Source organism: Ambystoma mexicanum, chromosome 12, assembly GCF_040938575.1.
Source record: "Ambystoma mexicanum isolate Mex_15411 chromosome 12, UKY_AmexF1_1, whole genome shotgun sequence".
NCBI lineage: Eukaryota > Metazoa > Chordata > Amphibia > Caudata > Ambystomatidae > Ambystoma > Ambystoma mexicanum.
The window spans coordinates 445326537-445347761 of NC_090936.1; the positions used below are offsets into that span (position 1 = coordinate 445326537).

Below are 21225 nucleotides of genomic sequence, written 5' to 3' on the forward strand. Positions count from 1 at the left end.
GGAGTAAGTTAACCTCATTCTCTCTAATCAAGTCAGAGGTCCAAAACCCCTTAGTGCCAATTGAGTTTCCAAATGTTCTGTCAGGAGTAGGGGTGGGCGAAATGATCCAATTTTGCTCTACGAAAGAAATAGGGAATTCAGAGCAAAAACAGCCAGCTCCTGTGGAGCGAAATGGGCAATGTCGCCCATTTTAAATTTTGAGCAGGCCGAATTTAGCATTTTCTGTTATCCAAATTGGGTGCCCAAATATTTTGCCCCAATAGAGGTCTCTGCAACATTTCAGCCCCCTAGTTGGATGAAATATTCATGCACCTGAACAAAAAGCCCCAAAAAGGTGATTTCATCCAACAGTTGTGAAATTGGGAGAGAATCTCTCTAGCAGCAAAGTGGAATTCTAGGTGAATTCTAACAATTCTGCTTGCTGCCAGTAATTTCACACACCTCCAGTCAAGTGGCAAGGAAAGGTAGCCAATGTTACGGCTGTAGATCTGTTAAGATCCGCTTTAACTCTAGTTCTGTGTGATGTCACCTTGAGGTGTGTACAAGGGATTTAAGCAGTAAAGCTCAGGGCTTAACATTTTCCTGGGACCTGCAGATGGGCTAAGCTCTTAGCAAAAAGTGCAATCTGAGTGCTCAGGGGAAACTCAGTGATCGAAAGTTGAAGCGTCTCAGTGTAGATCTTGGTAGCCCTCATGATGAGCCCCAGGAATGCATGCAGTTGATGGCCAAATTGGTCACTTCATGCATTGCTGGTCCTGTCCCTTGCAGCAAAGGCTGGTAGATTTCACTGCTTTAGGCTGTGCTGGCTCCTCAATACATTTGGGTCTGGTAAGAAAGCATTGCAGATCCCACCCTAGGCATCTGACCATGAATGCAGGTTGCCGGTCATGGTCCAATCAGAGGACTTTGGTACGCCAGTAGGCTGGTGTTGCATTGAAATGTTTCCAAGGGGAGGATGGACTTCCCTTCAATGTTTTCTTCCTTGCCACAATGAAGTCCATGAAATTCCTGGGTGGTGAAAAGGGTCTTGGGCCCACCTCTTCAGCCCCATGCGCGACATTGTGGAAGAAGTTACAGCACAACACAAGTACAAAAACCAATGCATGGTCAGGGTATGCAGGGCAAAGAGAACCAGGGTCAGAACTAGAAAGAAGATGGTGCCAAGACCCCTATTTGGAGAGACCTGATGACATAAGCACGAACATTTAAAAAAGAAAAAAGGACAGAAAATGTCAGGAGAATTTGCTGTGCACCTAGTACAGGCCAAGCTGAGATGGGGACCGACATTCAAAGCCAGCAGATTTGCAAGTGGCGGAGCTAGCAGTGGGCATCGCTGCGCATGCCCACATCAAAAATTGGTTTACTCATTGCTGGATAAGCCTCTGGCCCTGTCGCAAACATACAGATATCCCATAAGTATGGAGGAAAGGGGACGGACCATAGGAGTTAATTTGAATACAGATGTCACAGTACTGCCTAGGGGATAACCTGTGAGGATGCAAGTAGCACACAGGACCAAATGCTTAATTACATAATGGCTAAGTCAGACAAGGCCAAAGGCCTTCCCCGCCGGGCACTCCTCCTGTGACTCTCTGCCTTCTGGCCTTTTGCCTTTTCTGTGGGTCTTGGCCCCTTGGGCTGATAGTGTATAACGTTGGAGCAATACACCTGATAGCTGAAATAAAGCCCACCCAACAATTGAATTTCAATGATGATCCACCCATGACTCAAAGCAAGCGTGCATCTCCTTTATCTCTCTTGGTATGTGAAAGAATGGTCTATTTTACAATGCATGTCAATTTCTCAAATAGTTATTCATTAGTCAAGTTCACTGATTTTAATATACAGTAATGTTTTCCCTTTATATTTGACACTACTCTGTGTAGAACAACACAGATGTGTTTTAACCCATGTATTTGCATGTACGCACTCACTTTTGCTTTCCAGCCCTTTTTTAGAGTGACTCAGTCCCATGTTTCCTAATATGTTTCCATAAAGCTTTTATCTTTATGGCTAGAGTCATCATTTTATTTGCATGCATTGTGAATCAGTTGTATGACACACTATGTACTAACTTTGCTGTTGAAAGATATCTATTCAGAAAGCATTATGTGATGGTGCAAAGGTAAAGATGGGATGAGATGTAGTTGACTGAATAACTTGCAACCTGGAAATCTGGGCTCAAATCCCAGTTTCTGCAACTGTACAACATATGTGTTATGGGCAAATCACAACCTCACTGAGACCTATTTCACTTAGCTGGCAAATTTGGAAATTGATTCAGTTCATTTTAAGCTGTGCAAAAAAGCCTTGTTCATGAATGTTTAATCAAATAAAATGTTGCTCCTTATTAAAAAAACACTGACCAATTACATAACCAAAGTTGACTTCCTTCTTACTTTGACCTAGTAACAACACTTGTGAGCCATTGTCCGCTTCTCAAACAAAAGTGAAATACATTTAATTAAATATACTTTACAACATTACTCATGCTGTAGAATCACATCAATTTACGAGCCAGCAATCCTTTTCAGATGTCTTGCTGATCCTTAAGAGTTTTAGGAAGTGTCTAAATCCCCATGGGCGGAGGCTGTAAATAGGTACTATTGGCAAGAAGGCTTAGATCCCCCTGGATGAAGCAATGCAGTTTTAAACAAGTGCTCAGACAGGGAGTGTGCTTGGCCAGCCTTAACGGCAGCCATTGCAATTCCAGATTAAGAACATGTTGGTTCCTAATGGTGTAGGGGCGTAAGGGATTATCACCCTAAAATAGTATCTTCAATCGACTTTTCACAAAATGTATCAAGTAAAAGACAGGGCCAGTTTAGGGCATCCGCAGAGACTTACTTGGGAGAGGAGCAGCGGGATCTCATCCTTCATATAAGCCTCCTAGAAGTTGATGATGCTTTACAGTCAAGAAATATGGGAAGGATTCTGGGCCAGATTAAATCCCAGTGGATTGTAATAAGCATAATGTGACTGTGGATTCCAATGTTTGGTGAAGGGAAATGTTTTTCCTTTAAAAAGCCAGTTTTTGTACACTGAACTGAAGGTTGGTTTAAAGGGAGCTGCAGGTTCACTCATTTGGGGAGAGGGCACCTTATCGTTTCCTGTAGGTTAGTTCAAAGGTTTTGATTATGGATTCACCCTTTATTGCTGGTCTGACTCGGTATGTAAGTGGTGTGGGGAGAGACCGGGACTGGCCTGGGCTGAGGCAATTTAACTGTCCCCTGCCACCCGCATGTGGATTGATGGGGGTAGCAAGGGAATTTTGTGAATGCTGCCTTTGGTTCGCTTGGAAAGCCCATCATCCAATGCTGTGGTCAGGCTTGGCATATTTTGTTACCAACTGTAATCACAGTGTTCTTGTTTTCTTAATTGTATCTATTAGGAGTTTTAACCTAGCAAATGCTGCACCTAAGTTTTCTTGAAAACTAGTAGGGGCATTAAAGTGTGGGTGGTTTAAAATCAATTGAGTTCCCCGCACTAATACCATTATCTTTAGTGCACATTTTTCTGTGAGTTGGATAATGTTATTATTAACACAACACTTTGGGCCATAACACTCACAGCCAGATTCTCAAAACTTGTTTTGCCAATAGCACATCTACTCACTTGCACGAAAAATAGGTGCAGCCTAATTCTCAAAGAGAATTCAGATGCCCCCCCTTTGCACATTTGTGCAAAAAAGAGGGAATTTCTGCACATTTCAAAGTGCATCCCGAATTCACAAACTGGATGTGCTTTTGAATGCACAGAAATTAGGCACAGGTGGAGGCACAAATCATGGCAGTGTCAGTTCTGACCCGGTCATGATTTGTTTTTCAAGTATAACAGCTGCGGTTTAAACCGCTACTGTCACACTAGCATTTCAATCCCTCCAAACAGAGATGAAAATGCTTTTTTTCCCAATCATTTCACAGAGACTGGCCCTTTACCTGATTGTCTCTGTGAAATGTGCTCCCAGCAACCATGCTCCCAACACTAATGTATGCAAGGGGGCTGGACAGTGCATCTTTGCTCCTCAAGAAATACTTAAGGTGACTGGAGCATTTCGGCTTTGGGGACAAATGAAAGGAGCGCATTCTCTGCGCTCATTTCGTTTTCGCTATTTGAGAATCTGGCAGATAATATTTTTCACTGGTGCAAAATCATGGGCTTTTGTGCACAAAATTGGGAAGCAAATGCCATAATATAAGGAAAATGGTGCTAATAGGCACAAACAAGATGTAAGCATAAATATTGTTTTCGCCCACGACTAAGCAGACTAAAAGTCAGTAGGGATAAACAAATGGTCTAACTCCTGGTTTGTCCATGAAATTGGGGCTTAGGGGATAAAAAAGAGGATCTAGGACTATCACTTGGTCTATTATTTTTAGAAGATTTATGTGTAGAGTCACTCCTTGAGTGTCCCACCTACATCTTGGTTGATATCAGTGAATTTGGAATGCCCAAAGAAATGGGAGAGCACCAACTGCTTTCCAGACAGTGTACATTGGAGGACAATGGGAAGAAATGACACTAGAAGAATAGCACTAAGCCCAGAGGCAATGTGACATGAATGGTAGTCTAAAACTAAAATTAGTGCTTAATAAGCAATACGTCGGGGATGTCATTGCTAGGGTGACCATGTGAGTTCTTCAAATCCAGATTATCCAAATGACAAAATGACTGAGAATTGCCTCAAAGGTTATGACAAAGACGAGAGGACCAGAAGAGGCCAAGAGTAACACTGGGTAAATGTAACTTAGATCTAAGTCAAACATTGGTTGAGTGGCAGTATTGGACAAATGTAGGCATGTGTAAGGCAAAAAATTAATGAGGAGAGCAGATGGATGACATTTTGTGGTAATCAATAAAGAATGGCAATGAAGTTGGACGTGGATTTAGAAAGACAGGAAAAAGACTAATTCACGAACCTGAGATCCAACATAAGAGTAAGCATATGGCATGCATGGAAAAACCAGCAGAAAGAAAAGAGCACCACCAAAGTCACAACAGGAAAAACTTTGTTGAGTGCTTCAATAGTAAGACTTCAGGAAATTAAACATGTTAGTTCATACAAGGAATGGTTTTCCGTTAATTTTATAATGGCCCACTGATTAAGATCACCAGTTACATGAAAGTTATGAAAGGTGACAACCTGATGGGTCAATTGCTTGCTGAACATGTGGGACAGGTCTGGGTCTGGGAACACAGGTGATTGCATTGGAATGATGTGCCTGGTGCATCCTAGATGCAGTCTTCAATGCCATCTCCAGGCTCTACATCCCTGGTTGTGTTCTGTTCTTTATCTACCTACTCAAGGATGGTTGTCTGATGGGGGAAGGTCTGTAGATTCGATTTGGCAGCTATTTCAGATGTTTACAAAATAAAAAGATACTACACTGCTTCCTCTTCTCTCCTAAGGAGGGTTGCAAGGAATCCAACAGCTACTCAGGCTGTATGATCTCAGCACATATTCAAAGATACTATAATGGGGGCTAGATGTTTGCTGGATCTGTGCTGGCTAATTAGGCTATACAGGAGTGAAGATTGGGACCAAAAGGAAAGGGGGTTTGTCAAGGATGACTCATCAGGAAGCCCTCCACATGAGAACACTAGTTCCGGGCCTTCTTCATAATGATGGCCCATCCAGACACCCCTGCTTCATAATTATGGGCATTTTGTAGCCAATCCAGCTCTCTGTCCTTCACTGCGCTACAAATAGGGGCTTCTTTGAATGAAAATGCAAATAATGCAAAGTTCTAAGCAGGCTCTTTTCAGGACAGGAGCAGTGTAATGCAGATGAGCAACCGGAAAGGATATCAAAAACATTGCTCCTTCTAACCTACCTACCCATCTTGCCACCATAGCACCTACAATGGTGTCCGGCAACTGTTCCTAAATTGGTAACGTCCCAGAAACCCCACACCACTCTCTTTACAGATGTAAGTCTGCGGGCCAGTGAGCTTGAGGGAGCTACTGACCAGGCAGAATATGTGATTCCAGGCTCAAGAAGCAGAAGTAGGGAAATTATTAACGATGTAACAGCATCTGTTATGACCAAACTCCGCATGGTTGTAGCTCCACAGAATCAGCCTGCAATGTTACTGACTCGCTCTACAGGAATCAGCCAGAAGCACAGTGCAGGAGCACATCATGAAATATCCTGAGCAAAGTGTTTCTTTTGACACACCAGGCAAATCCAATTTGTCTTAATTATTTTATTTCCATTATAAGAATGGAGCAAGTGGTTTTTGGTTCAAACCTACTCTGGGCCAAAGTACATACAGACTTAAGACAATTAGAGCAAACAGATTTTGCACTATGTATGTTGTCTAAAAAATCGGGAACAGAGCAAACTTATTTTGCAACTCTGCTTTTTAAATCTTTAAGATTGGATTATATTTTAAGCAAACTCAGTTTTGACTTTTCGAACACTGTAAAACCTTTTGTAATAAAGATCTTTAAATGCCACTGCTATACTTTGATGATTTAAACAAAATGGCACTGCATCATATGTTCAGCCAGAAAAAAAAAACATTGTGATCATTATACTATATATGTTGGGCATACAGAGGCGTACAATTTGTTACATTTGCACAAGTCGCTGGTACATGAGCCACAACTCTTATGTGAAGAATTGCAATCACTATCAAGTAAATGTATCCTGTTCACTGATTTGAATATTTACATGGATGATACAAAATAATGTGCTAGTGCAAGATTTAATTAATTGCTTAGACTTTTTAGGTTGCAGACACCACTCTTGGGGCCCCACTCATACAGCCGGCGACTTATTAGACCTAGTTCTGGATTTTAATAGTCATTTCTCAGATCTTGCTATTTTATTGGTTGTCTGGCCAGATCATACTTTGATATCCTTTTCATGTCCTATAAAAAGAGAATTAAAATATCAAACAACTGAACAGAAGACTATATGGCTTAAGCGCAAGCTTCATTTGATTACCTTTGAAGAATTTCAATCCCATTTTGTGGCTTACCCAGGATGTGACCTAACACAAACTCCAGATGAGTTTTATTCTCATTTTTATGGGAAAGTTAAATGGTGACTCACTGTCACCTTTAATAGAGCAGCAAAGTAAATGAAGAGCGAATTCAAGGAATAAATGGTTACTTCAGTTAAAAAGAAGTTGACGCTGTACCCAAACAGAAGCTGATAAAGTAGCCTATGCTCTTCATATATCTACCTATAAAAAACAGAGTCTGTTGGTTAAGAAGAATTATTATTCTAATAGGATAATAGAAGCTAATTCGAATGCAGGTGAAGTTTGTAAAATGTATTGGGAATTTACGACTAGGGATTCTAAAGATAAAGTAGACAGTCATTCCATCTCAATCTCTATGCAATAAATTGTCATTGATAAATTGTCATTGTTTTTGTGTTGAAAATTACTAAGCTACGTGAGTCTATGGAAGCAGAAGTCAAAACCCATGATAACCTCTAGAACAGTCGCTTTAGAGAGCTATGCAACTTTTATGATTTTTTACTTTCTAACAAATGTGGATACCAGCTGACGATGTCCTTAGCAAATCACTTCAAAGAACCCATACAGTACGCCATGGAAGTGGAAGTGGAACCAAACGCACGTGGAAACCGCCTAATCTTGACAACTCGAGCGGTCACAGCTTTGCAGGCAAAATACGACAAGGCTGGAAGTACGGAGGGCCCAAATTCCATGGACTATGTGCCCCTGTTACTCAAACACGTGGTGAAACCAAAACAGAAAGTTCCGCTTTTTAGGCCTCCAAATCATACTTACAACACTACTTTGGTGGCAAAAAGACGTGAACTCTGCAAAATCAAAAGACAGCTGGGAAACCATCCGTGGAATAAAGAAAAATTAAAGTCGGCAATATCAACCTACAAAACTTGGGTGAAAGAACATCGACACCGACTCCACCAACAAGATGCGGAAACTATGCTAAAAGCAATCTGCGGCAATAAAGTTCAAGAACTCTGGTCCCTGCTGAAATCCGTGGCACCCTCGTACAACAACTTGTCCATCAACGCCATGCCGGAGCATAAATGGATCACCCACTTTACCACTGTCTTTCAAGCCCCTGCAACAACCACCAACCTGGAAAAAATACCTCAGACGACAGACTGGCTTAACCTGGATGACCAACAAGAAATTAGCAATCATATTAAAAAACTAAAGATCTCCAGAGCAGTAGGCCCGGACGGGATCTCAAACATCGATCTGAAAGCAAATCGACCAGAATGGGCCGCGCTGTTAGCATCCATCTTCCAGAAATGCGCCAAAAAGACATCTCTGCCGCCTTCATGGACAAAATCCATCATTGTCCCTATTAACAAAAAGGGGGACATCACTGATCCTCTAAACTACCGCCCCATAGCCCTTTTGGACTGCATTGGCAAAGTCTTCGGGAGTCTGCTTCTGAATCGCTTTCAATCTTGGGCAGAATCAGCCCCGTGCAACGACAAATTCCAATCGGGCTTCAAGAAAAACATGGGTACGGCGGCAAACATTTTAGCGATCAGCACCCTGAAAAGCAAGACTTGGGAAAGAAAATCACGGATCTTCATCGCCTTCATCGATCTTTCCCAGGCTTTCGACTTAGTCGAGAGGTCTCGTCTGTGGACAAAATTGGAGGGGTGGAGCTGCCCACAGGAGATCCTTCAACCAATCAAAGCCCTACACACGGACACCACTCTTAGGGTACACTTATCCCAAAGAGGCACCCTATCAGAAGAAATCCAGATAGGACGGGGGGTAAAACAGGGATGCCCCCTAGCTCCAGCGCTGTTTCTCGCATATATCGGTGACTACGGGGCCTCAGAAGACCTGGAGCACACATTTCCACCGTCACTCGCATCCTCGAAAATAAGTCACCTGTTATATGCTGACGACTTGATACTACTGGACCAGACCCAGATCGGTCTCCAGAGACAGTTATCCAACCTCTTGAGCTACACGGCCGAAAACAACCTAAAAATAAATCAAGAAAAAACTAAAATCATGATATTGGAAGCAAGCCAGAAGAAGAACAAAAGCTCAGAAAAATTCACATGGTTCCTGGAGAAAAACGCGATCGAGAGGGTCAACGACTATAAATACCTAGGCATCCAGATAGACTCCTCGAAAAACGAGTTATCAATGCAGAGCGCCCTCCAAATCAAACTAAAGAAACTAGCATCTCAAGGAAAGGCCATTGACTTAAAATTCAGGAAATTTTCTTGCATTCCTGCAATCAAATTTTACAAGAAAAAAGTTGTCCCGTCGATCACTTATGGAGCCGAGGCTATGCCAACGATTCCAGCAAAAATCTGGCAAAAATTGGAGAGCATTTTCTGGAAAACGGTCCTGGGTCTGCCGAACTCCACATCAATAGCGGCAATCCGCCGCGAGTTAAGCTTACTGTCATTAACAGCTACAGTCAACATAAACTCTCTCAGGCTATTCAGGAAATGCACCACGGATGAGAGCGAGCACATTTTTGGACTGTTAAACAAAGAACTCGAATCTGGAAAGGTCAAAATGTTAACAAGCTGGAAAGAGAAAAACATGTCCATACTTGATTCAGTCATGTGCTCGAAAGTCGATCTGACAACAAACCCGTTGAGAGTCTATAAGAATCTGAAAGAACTCGACTAGATCAACACTCAAGATTTAGTATCCAGCTACAAACTCCTTTCTCACCTGCCTCCGTCGACTTCCAAACTCAACGAACCGATGCTGTACCTCCAAAAATTCCCAAACAGGGGGGCACGCAACTTCATGCTAAGGACCAGGTTGAACTTGGTTGAAACCAATGAAATCCGACACATTAGAGGCCTATCTGATTCCAGCACGTGTCGACTATTTAAAGCCAAAAACGGAAACCATCAGGCATTTACTGCTGTCATGCTCAAAAACTCTAGACTTGAGATCGGCCTACGTAAAGCACTGTAGCCAAGAGGAAAGTGGGTGGGACGAAGATATCGCCTGGAAAAGACTGATCAGAGGAGACCGAACCACTTGGCTCCTAGCAACTATCAAAATTCTCCAACACTCTCTGTCGAGGATAGATGGATGAGGGGCCCACCTTTGTGTAGTCAACGCACTTCTCTTTCTTCAACCTTTTGTAAAGTTCTTATGAACAAACACAAATAAAAAATAAAAAATAAAAAAAATGTGGATATCACAAAAAGGGTCCACAGTTTGAAAGCCTCTGGCTCACCTTTGGACTCTTTACCCCCTAGACTTTATTAATTAATTCATATCAGTAATATCGGAAGATATAGCCACTATCATAAATGTGTCTTTTCAAAGGGGAATCTTTCCTACTATACTAAAAACAATTCAGGTAAACCCACTTTTGAACAGAAACTCAGCAGACCCTGAGGTTTTGTCTAATTTTATGTCCATATCTAATCGCCCCTTCCTTAGTAAGATCATGGAAGTAAAAGTTACCTATGAATTGCACAAGCAAATACTTGGAAAGCACCAATCTTTTATCTGCTTTGCAGTCAGGGTTTTTCAGACGGGTTATAGTATAGAGACTTCAGTGTTATGTATCTGAAAGAAACCTTTCACTATTAGAGATCGAGGGGACTCAGCAGCTCTGATTCTCCTCCATCTCTTCGCCATTTTTGACACGGTAGACCATGAAACACTGATTGAACGACTTAAGTCGCAGATGCATGTATCAGGACAAGCACTGGCTTAGTTAAAATCCTACTTGACTGGCAGAAGTAAAAAGGTCCAACTTGGAAACTTTACATCAGCTAGGAATTGGTTGTGGAGTGCCACAGGGCTCAGCACTTTCACCTCTTCTTTTTAATGCATGTATATCACTGCAAGAACAAATAATTGAATGCTGGGGTTTTCACTGCCAGTTATATGCAGATGATACTCCATTTCTAGTGGCCCTACACAACAGTAACAACATATGTAAGAAAGTGGGAGAGTGTTTTGAGCCATACAGAGATGGATGCAGGACAACTTACTCATGCTTAATGAGGAAAAAACTGAAATCTTACTGCTGGGGAGCTCGAAGGAGATGGCTCTGCCTTCTATGTGGCCTACTAGTCTAGGGATTCCTCCTGTCCCAGTGGAGGTAGTCAGAAACCTGGGAGTGTTGTTTGCCAGTAAGCTGTCCTTTGCCCCTCAGATGGATTCTGTAGTGAGGAGTGCTCACTTTCATCATTACAACATAAACCTATGTTGTTATTTTGTAGATGCAAACCAACTAAAGACCTTGGTTCAAGTAGTGGCACTATCCAGAATCCAGTACTGTGCAACTATCTACCTGTGCATGGCAAAGAAATATATGGCTGAATTGCAGGCTGCTCAAAATTGTGCCATCCGAACGATCTATGAACTCAGAAAACATGATCATATTTTTGAAGCCGGCACTTTATTACACTGGGCAAAAATGGAGGTCCTCATTCAAACCTGGGTTTTAACGTTGATTTGGAATATCACTGACTGAATGGCGCCCAAATACCTTGCCATGTTGGTAAAGCCCCAGGTCCCTGCTTGTATGCTTCAATCAAGTAGGAAACATATAGTGCCAGTGGCAAAATCTACAAAAAAAGCATTGCAGGCAAAACGATCGGCACCTTGAGCCTTTGGAATCGTCTTCCAATCTCAATTGGAAATGGTCCCTCAATTAAAAGTTTCAAGGCAAGGTTGAACAGGGATAATATAATAGTTGGTAATAAATATGATAAAAGAGAGATGTCTCAATTAAGCACAGCTCGAGGTTTGTGTGGCTGGGCTACAGGCTTCAGGGTGGAATGGGAGTGTAGAGGGAGCTATGGCTCCTCTTATTTCAAGCAAGGAAGCATAGGCATAGAACTTTGGAAACTTGTATTTCAATGTGGAGAAATTCATGTTCTCTGACAGAATATGGCTCATCCTATTGTTCCTCCATGAAATCACACAGCCTGCGTAAGTCATATGTCAGGAAGGTCATAAGGAAACTGATAGGTATTTAAACAAACAACTATGATAAACAGATTAATACAATTTAACAGAGGTTTGCAGTCTCAAGGTGCATCACTCAACTTGTTGTATCAACTCTACTATCCACTGATATTCATGTCATATTCAGCAGGCAAAGAGCTGCAACATGGTCACCTACTACTTTATGCAAATTACCAGATAATATTCTTGTGTACACTAGTAAGCAATCAAACAACAGTTTTAGCGAGTTTTCCCCGTTTATATATGTATCATAAATAACAAATAACAAAATAAATATAATTTTGTCTTTTGTTTTGGGATTATTGATCAGGGTTTTTTGTTTTTAAAAAATGAAGAAAACGGACATCATGGTTGCAAGCACAGCTTCACTTAACAGTTGAGCGAATACGTCACAGAGGTCCATACTTAGACATCTGAAAAAAATCAATAGTTTCCAAATTTCTAAATACTTACATTTTTAAAACTTTGGGAATTAGTAACTTCCACAACAAATACATTAAAGTCACTAATTGGGTGAGGTGCAAGGCGGGTCTCCTTGGATTCCATTATTAAGTCAGTTTCTGGAGGAACAGCCAATCACTTTTGTAAGACATACAATCTGGGCATAGGGGCCGCAAAGAGGAACTCGTGGAGATGACATGCAAGGGACAGAAATGGCCGATAGACAGTTTAGAAACACATCTAAGGCTCCACTATGCATTGACTCTGACTGACTGCACTCTAACCTGTTATTCGGTAACTTTTATTTGGACTTTTATGGCATTAAAAGCACCCATGGGGTGTAACTGGCATTGAAGGCAAGTGTGGGTTCAAGAACCATTTTGACCTCTAAGAGAGTCGACAATGTGGCTATCATCAGTGAAAAACCTACTTAGCAATCTAACATGCACCTGGTATCCTGCCTGATGATTAAGTGTACCTCTACCCAGAGGAGTAATACACCCATAGAGGAAAATAGCATTACCAATGAATAACATTTCTGTATATTTTCTGTAGCTTTATTTAGAAAGACAGATGTGAATGTATATATAGATTCACTCTATATGTATATATTTATTTTGAAACTTGTTCATTCTACAAGTTTTGGTGATGTGAAATATCTAACTTCCACATTTATATTGAAACTACAAACAAAAAAACAATAATTTATGTTCTCAGAAAAAACATCAATTACCTACATCTGGGACAGTGTCAAGAACAATGCCCTCCAGAATTAATATACACCCCATGTAAAGCATGAAAACATAGTATCTTTCCTCCTCAGTAAAGGCACTCTTGCTTTCTTCACATTATATGCAGTTTATAAGTGAATGGGTTTCTAAAGTATGTATTACGCACATGTTTTGTCAGCTGCTTCAGCACTTTAAGTGGGATTCAATAAGGACTGTTGTCTCAGGTCTTGACTTTGATGTACCTCATGTGTTTGAGGTATGTGTGAAAACCCTTCATGGGGTAGCTATGCAGTGTGGAACTCTGATAGCTATTTCATATCTATATCATGTGTGTTTATAGTAGCCACATTTCTGTTCATTTGTTGCTGTAGGGCGGAGGGCATCCTTCCATATGGATTGCTTGAGGAGACAGCGGAACCCCATTGTTGATGTCTCCCAGAAGTCAGTGTTGCCTCGGCTACACCTGGTACATCATCAGGTATGTCTTCTGTTTCTACTCATGCACGTTTAAATATCCTAGTTCACTGGGTGGTGTTAAAAACAACCCAAGATATCTAGATTTCTGTGACATTACCCATGCAGTTTGGGTAATTGACAACAGTTTATGATTCAATATAAAATTCAATGTATCACTGCACAGGTGTTATGGATCCAAAACATAAAGGACATTTTTGAGCTAGCCTTTGACTGAATGCTAAGAATCTTAATGCAGAGTATGTTGCAAAGATTATGTGCATAGCCTTTATTTGTTCCCACAGTATCGTACTTTAGTGTTTTCAAGCATTTGCTGAAGAAGATATACCTGTGACTAATTCAATTTTGTAACTTTTACTTTTTTGTAAGCAGTCGATTTCAAAATTAATTTCGATTTCTCTCAGGCATGTCTAATTAGTCCACCAAGTAGTACTATCCAGTTAGGTTTTCAGAAAGACCAATGCGTTTTAAAATAATGTCCATCACGGTGTGAAGCCAAGTTGCACTGAAGGAGGCCACTTTCATTGATATGCGCTCAGATGAAAATCCTCTAGCCCCAGGGCCCCTTGTCAGGATGTGTGAGAACTGTTAGAATGATGCTATGTCCCTTAAAAGTGGGGCGCAGGGCCTAGAGTGCTTAAGTAGATGTTTTTAAGGCGTGAAATTGGATGTGGGCAGAGTAGCTGATTTGCAGGACCTGGTCATGTGACCAGCAGCCTTCTCAATGCTGTCTGCCTGGAGCTGGCCTAGAGTCTGTAAAGTAGAGGCTTGGAAGGCACGAAAACTGGAGGTGGCCGGTGAAACGGAGTAGGAAGGCCTGGTCACTTGACCAGCAGCCTACTCAATGCTGTCTCTCACTCAACACTGCTCATTCAAAACCTTCCCGGCCAATGAGCTGGAAGCAAACTTTACAGTCTTCCCCACCACAGGGAATGCCTCGGGCCTCCTGGAATTATTCAGCTACTCTGCTATGAAACTGGTGGACACTCACGCCCCAATAAAATCCAGCCAGCCAAAGTCAAACCATCTGCCCCATGGCACTCGCATCCCCCCTCCCCACCTCCTGAGCTAGCCTCCAACAAACAATGAATTGGAGCCCTAGAGAAACTGTTGCGCAAAAACCATAACTCTGGAGACCTCACCAACCTCAAATCTCTCAGCGCAAACCGTATGATTGGGGTTACTGAGGCCAAAGCTGCTTACTACTCCACCACCATTGCGGCAGCCTCCAACAAGAGCAAAGCCCTCTTTGAAGTAGTAAAGCATCGTACCAAACTCTCACACGATCCAAAAGTACTAGCAACTCAGGAGAAATGTGATGAAATTAACACATTTTCTATTGAAAAAATAGACAAAATCTGAGAGACCATTGAATCAACTTCTCACATCATTAGCATCCCTTGCACCCTGGCACGCACACTGGCCCTCTGGACTGAATTCTCTCCTCTCTTTACCCCCGGATCGCTTAAAAATGATTGACTTCCGTCAAACCTACTTCTTAATCTGACAATATAATTCCGGCCTCCATCATTAAAACAATGACGGGCCCGGCTCTCAATGACCTCCTCAGCATCATCAATGCCTCCCTCGCAGAAGGATCATTCCCAGACACCCTCAAAACTGGTCTCATATATCACCATTTTTGAAACATCCAATCCTAAATCCAGATGACCTAACCAACTACCGGCCTATTACGAACCTCCTGTTTATTAGCAAAATCTTGGAAAAAGTAGTGCTACACAATTACTCGCCAGAATCGAACAACTCCACCTCCTAAATGACTATCAGTCAGGGTTCTGCCCCAAGTGTAGCATTGAGACAGCCACGATCCAGGTGGTGGATGATGCCCTCCAAATCATAGATAAGGATGACTCATGGCTCCTTGTCCTCCTTGACCTCTCGGCTGCATTCGACACCATCGATCACCACATCCGTCTCTCCCTCCTTGCTGAGAGGATGGGATTCTCTGGCACTGTCCTGAATTGGTTTACCTCCTCCCTCTCAGGCAGACACCAAACTGTTCAAATGAACTTGTTGCGTTCTTACGGACTCCAGGTCTCCTGCGGAGTCCCCCAAGGTTCCATTCTCTCACCAATCCTTTTTAACCTTTACATGGAGACTTTGGGCACTCTCCCCAAAGATCCCAATACAGCCATCCACCAATATGCAGACGGTAGTTGTACATGAGAGTAAATAGCGCACAGGACATAATAAGTCTCCACAATTACTTAGCAGTCATCCAGCCCTGGATGTCGACTGCCTACTTCAATCTAAACCCATCCAAGACTAAATTTATCTTCATCGGACCAGCTGCTAAAAAACAACTTTTCCAACAAGGGCTCAATGATATGCACCCAGAAGGATTTGATCCACAAATTTGAGACTCAGCAAAATCCTTAGGCTTCACTATTGACATCAGCCTGTCCAGAAACACATAGCCAAGGAGGCCCAAATAGCCTGGCTCAGAATCTCTACACTTAAAAAAATCAAACCCTTCATCCCGCCACAGGACTTCCGGACCGTAGTGCAGGCCCTTGTGGTCTTGCACATCCATGGGGGAAATGCTCTCCTGACAGGGCTACCAGCTGGTTACTTGACTCCACTAAACACAGTCCACCACATTGCAGTACGTCTTATTACAGAAGCAAGGAAATTTGACCAAATTACTCCCATCCTACGCAAACTACATTGGCTTCCACTCCAAGCCAGGATACTGTTCAAGACTGCATGTATCATCTACACAGCAGTCACGAGTAGCACGCCAGCGTACCTGGCGGCTAAGCTCCACATATCTGGTGGCTCAAAAGCAGCAATCATCTATCACAAAGCTGATGCATATAACCCCCGCATTTTCAATGCATCTTCGGATTCTAAAGAGTTGTTCTCTATTCTAAGAGAATTAGAAAACCCCAACCAACATTAGTAAAGAATGGTGCACTACCATCCAAGATGCACTCTCCTCTAAAATACAACTGCTGCAAAAGAAAATAATCACCAAAAGAACAATACTAGTTAGAAAAAACTTCCCACCCAACGCCCTCTCAACTTCCATTATTCAAAACGTCCTGCAATTCTACTTAACTCCAGTGACCCAAGAACAAGTGAACACCACTATCGCTAAGTTGAAAGCCTCATATTGTAAAGGGGATAACTTTCCTGCCCACTTAGTTAAAAACTGTGCATCTACTCTCACCCCCATCATTACCAATTTTGTCAGTGCTTCATTCAGTACTAAGTTAGTCCCAGCCAGCATCAAAGAAGTGTGGGTTACCCCACTTCTAAAAAAAAACCTACCCTGGACCCTACTCTACCCACTAAATACCAACCAATTACTACGGTCCCATTTTTACTTAAAATCATTGATAAAATAGCTTATTCACAAATTCAAACCCATATCGAACAACATCAGCTCCTGGGAGCTTGTCAATCTGACTTCAGACCAAACCACAGCACGGAAACGGCACTCATTGATTTGAAATCCCAGGTGGACACCATCAGGGACTCAGGGAAACTCTGCATATTACTATTGTTAGACCTATCCGCTGCGTTCAATCTTGTTGACCACGATAAACATTGTACCACGTTAACCAATGACTTTAATTTCTCAAATAATGCTACGTACGTCCAGAATCTCCATCGGCAAAGTTGCAGCTCATCCCATAACAGTCCCCATAGCATCCTGCCTGTCTCCAACCTTATATAACGCATACACCAAGCTCATGTTCACAGCTCTAGACGACACAGGTGTCATCTACACCAACTTTGCAGATGACACCCAGATCCTCATCCCCATCCCCGGGAACTATAACCAAGACACATTGACCATCAACAAAGTATATGCCGTCATCCAAAACTGGATGGCCTTAAATAGCCTTTGCCTAAACGATGAGAACGCAGAGATTCTCATTGTGGGCTCCCAACCAAAAATAGGCTCCCTTCATGATCCCAGTACTTAAACAAGTCAAAACTCCAGGAGTCTATTTGGATGTCAACCTCACCATGGCTAAACACATTTCGGCATTATCCATGTCCACCTCATATACGTCAAAACGTATTGATTTAAGTCGCCAATTCCTCACACCCACAAACTGTAATACCCTAGCCAGAGCACTAATACTTTATAAACTGGATTACTGTAAGGCCTTCTTATTAGGAACCTTATTAGGGGTTGGCGATAGCCTTGAATACAAATCTAAATATATTGGTACTTGATGTTTTCAAAGCAACTGTAATGATGGCTGTACTAATCCTGCTCAAGGGCTCTCGGCTGACTCCTATTCTCCTGGTCTCTTTATATCACAACCCTAATACGATCAACCAAACATGTGCATTTCAAGAGCTCAATACCTTATTTGATGACATCTTGGTTCGTCATCCTGCTTGTGATATTGTATTAGGAGGGGACTTCAATGCTTATTGTATGAAAAGTAACTCTACCCCGTTGAGTTCTGGGAGTACCTACCAAACATGGCATAGAGGCAGATTGTGGCAAGAATACTTAAAATCCTGGGAACTTGACATTATTCCGTTTTGTACTAGTGACGGGTGTTACACCTGGAGAAGAGGGGATAGATCGACATGTATTGACTACTTCGCTATATCGCGAGGTTTGCAAACGTATTCCGACAACATAGCAATATATGATCCCGGCTTTAGTGACCATTACATGATCCATCTAAATCTTCATTGTGACATGATGCACCTGCACATGGACCCCCAGCAAGGGTTTATAGAAGGGGACCGTCCTGGCCTGTCAATTCGCTGGGCCACTAAACTTTGTAATAAGGTGAATGACATGGTTTCTGCACGTTTAACACTGCACCACAGTTCTGACTTCTATTCTAACAATCCTATTGAGGAGATTACTGTGATCTCTAGCATAATAACGGAGGTAATTCAATCTCTCCAAGTGCATGCATCGCTCCCCGAAGTAAGATCATCGCCGATAGCCCTGAATTTTATCCATGAAGCAAAAAGATTAAAGAGGGCGGCCTTGCGGAGTATTCTTAAAACCGCTCCCACATGGGAGGTTTACTTATCAGAGAAAAAAAGTATTCTGAACACTTATCCGAATAAATGTAGAGATCACAGACATTTTATGTATAATCAGGAGAATCAGAAAATGTTTAGCACATTGTGCCACAGGAACAGGCGCGCCACCTGGAGTTTGCTTAGGGCAGGTACAACTGTACTTTCCTCTGATCAATCTTCATCCATCTCTGCGCAATCTTGGAGAATTTACTTCGAAAAAAAGTTTGCCCTCCCATCTGCTTTTGTAGAAATCGTTTATAAATGGACCTGTTTAGCATTACCCTCCTTTTCACTCTGGGATATTTTGAGCATTGAAGCTGCAATAATTGCCCTGAAATACTCAAAAGCAGCAGGCCCAGATGGGATTCCGCCTTGCGTTCTTAAACGCCATCCAGCTTTGTGGGCAGGGATTTTCAAGAAACTGTTTGATAACATGTTGACAACTGTGTATACCCCACCGTCATGGCTAAATTCCATCATTGTTCCAATTTATAAAAAAGGAGTGAGGTCTCAGCCATGCAATTTTCGTCCAATAGCGCTAATTGACACAGCTGCTAAAGTGTTTGCTAGTTTGCTTTTGGGGGAATTACAAACAGTCATTAGGAACCTTAAGATCCTGTCTAAATATCAAATTGGTTTCCGTGCAGGAATGGGGACCCCTTTAAATGCTACAATTATGGCGCATTTATTAGCTAAACATAAACTTAAGGATTCTGGCCCACTATACATGGCATCGATAGACCTCACATCCGCCTTCGACTCAGTTGTACGATCACTTTTATGGAAAAAAATGGCTGCTATGAACATACCACAATACATCATACAATTAATATCCAAGCTACACACAAATACCACCTATTTGGTAAGGGTAAATAACCAAGGTGCTACAACACATCCAATAAAGATCGCCCTTGGTGTGAAGCAAGGATGTAATTTAGAAGCCACCCTTTTCAATCTTTATTTATGTGGCATCAATGATATTTGGAACACCCAGATCTCCTATCCAGCAAGGCTTGGATATCTCAAAATACAATGGCTAGCTTTTGCGGATGATATTATAATATTTGATCGTACACCCAAAGGCATCCAGACCAAATTGGATTTATTCGCATCCTACTGTCTAACTCATAATCTGAAATGTAATGTGGAAAAATCCAATATAGTAGTATTTAGGAATCGCAAGAGAAAAAACATCAACCGCAATTGGAGAATTGAGAATTTTCTCCTTACCATAGTTCCTCAAATTCGCTATCTTGGGTATACCATAACTGACTCCCAATCTCTAGCAATGTGGAGGGAGATATTACAAAAAAAAGCTGCCCCTCTTGCCACGCAAATGCGGATGGTATATCTGAAGTTTTGTACATTTTCATTGATGCCACTTATGCAATTTTACATCCTAAAAGTAGAGTCTGTTATCCTTTTTGCTTTAGATATGTGCCTGGCAAACATTAACACCTACCTTGACCAACTGCAAGGGTGCATGTGGAAGGGGGTTTTGAGGTTGGCTAGATCCACACCAAATATTGTAATAAGGCAGGAACTTGGTATTACTGCCTTATCCGCACGCCATAATTGGCGTTTACTGGCTAATTTTGCCAGAATGTTATACCCACCTGCAAATTGTCTTTATGAAGATTTGGGCCAACTCATGGTCGCGTCTGAACGATCTTCCATCACGATCTATTATACACAAATGCTTCATTTATTGGACGAAATTGCACTTGTACCAGCTGATCTCGAATTTAGACCTAATCATGTAAAACATCGTATCATAGAAAATGACTGGTGTAAAACGCTAGCAGGAATGGCGGGTCTTGAAGGCTACAAGGAAGCAGTTCGTTTTTGCTCTTCAAGACGGCCCCACAAACCCTACGTAATCCAGTTTCCCTGTGATAAGGCTAGGGAAACTTATTTGCGATTTAAAATGAACCAATCTCTTACGCTAGAAAGAATCAGTGGTTGGAAACTGCACTGGAAAGTAGAAGCGCAGTTAGGATGTAGATTCTGCAGGAATGGTTTGATTCAAGAAACCTTGAAACATCTGGTTATATTTTGTACATATTTTGAGGCAATACATGCATCAACAATTGCAACCGACTGTATATTAACTGAGGCAACCAGGGAATGGCTTTGGTTAGCTAGCATGTGGGGGACCCGCACAAGCTTTATATTAGCACTGTGCAGACTGCTAGTAATTATAAACAATGAACTTGAGAAGATGTTTCACAAGAAAGACTAGCAGCCTACCTGCTGAGGCTAATAAGAAAATAATGGCACTTAGCTGATCTATAAAGCACATTGGAGCTACTGTTAGAATATGGTATGTTAATCCTTGGTAAATTGATTTTTCCTATTCATAACCCCTCCTAGAATCTGAATTCCTTTACTGTTGGTTGAAATTAATATCGTAATTTCGAATTTAATTGCAAGTGTGACAATAAAGTTCCATCATTTTTGTGTTGTCTACCGCTGGAACTCTTGTAAAAAATAGGTAAATGAGAAGTTGTTGAAATTGCGTTATTATGATGGATAAGAAATGCATCACGTTGACCTATTGTCCTGACTTAAAGGTATATAACTCGTGCCCATTACCTAAATGGAATAGT

At 41.8% G+C, this 21225-nt stretch overlaps 1 protein-coding gene across 8 annotated transcripts in view; it reads left to right on the plus strand.

Annotated features, from left to right (window-relative positions):
- CACNA1C (calcium voltage-gated channel subunit alpha1 C) overlaps positions 1 to 21225 on the plus strand; it is a 2322072-nt gene that overhangs the window by 2217699 nt on the left and 83148 nt on the right. For all 8 annotated transcript variants that reach the window (XM_069628642.1, XM_069628646.1, XM_069628641.1 and 5 more), the window contains one exon: positions 13483 to 13589. In XM_069628642.1, coding sequence (XP_069484743.1) covers positions 13483 to 13589 — 107 coding nt within the window. The remainder of the gene's footprint in view (positions 1 to 13482; positions 13590 to 21225) is intronic.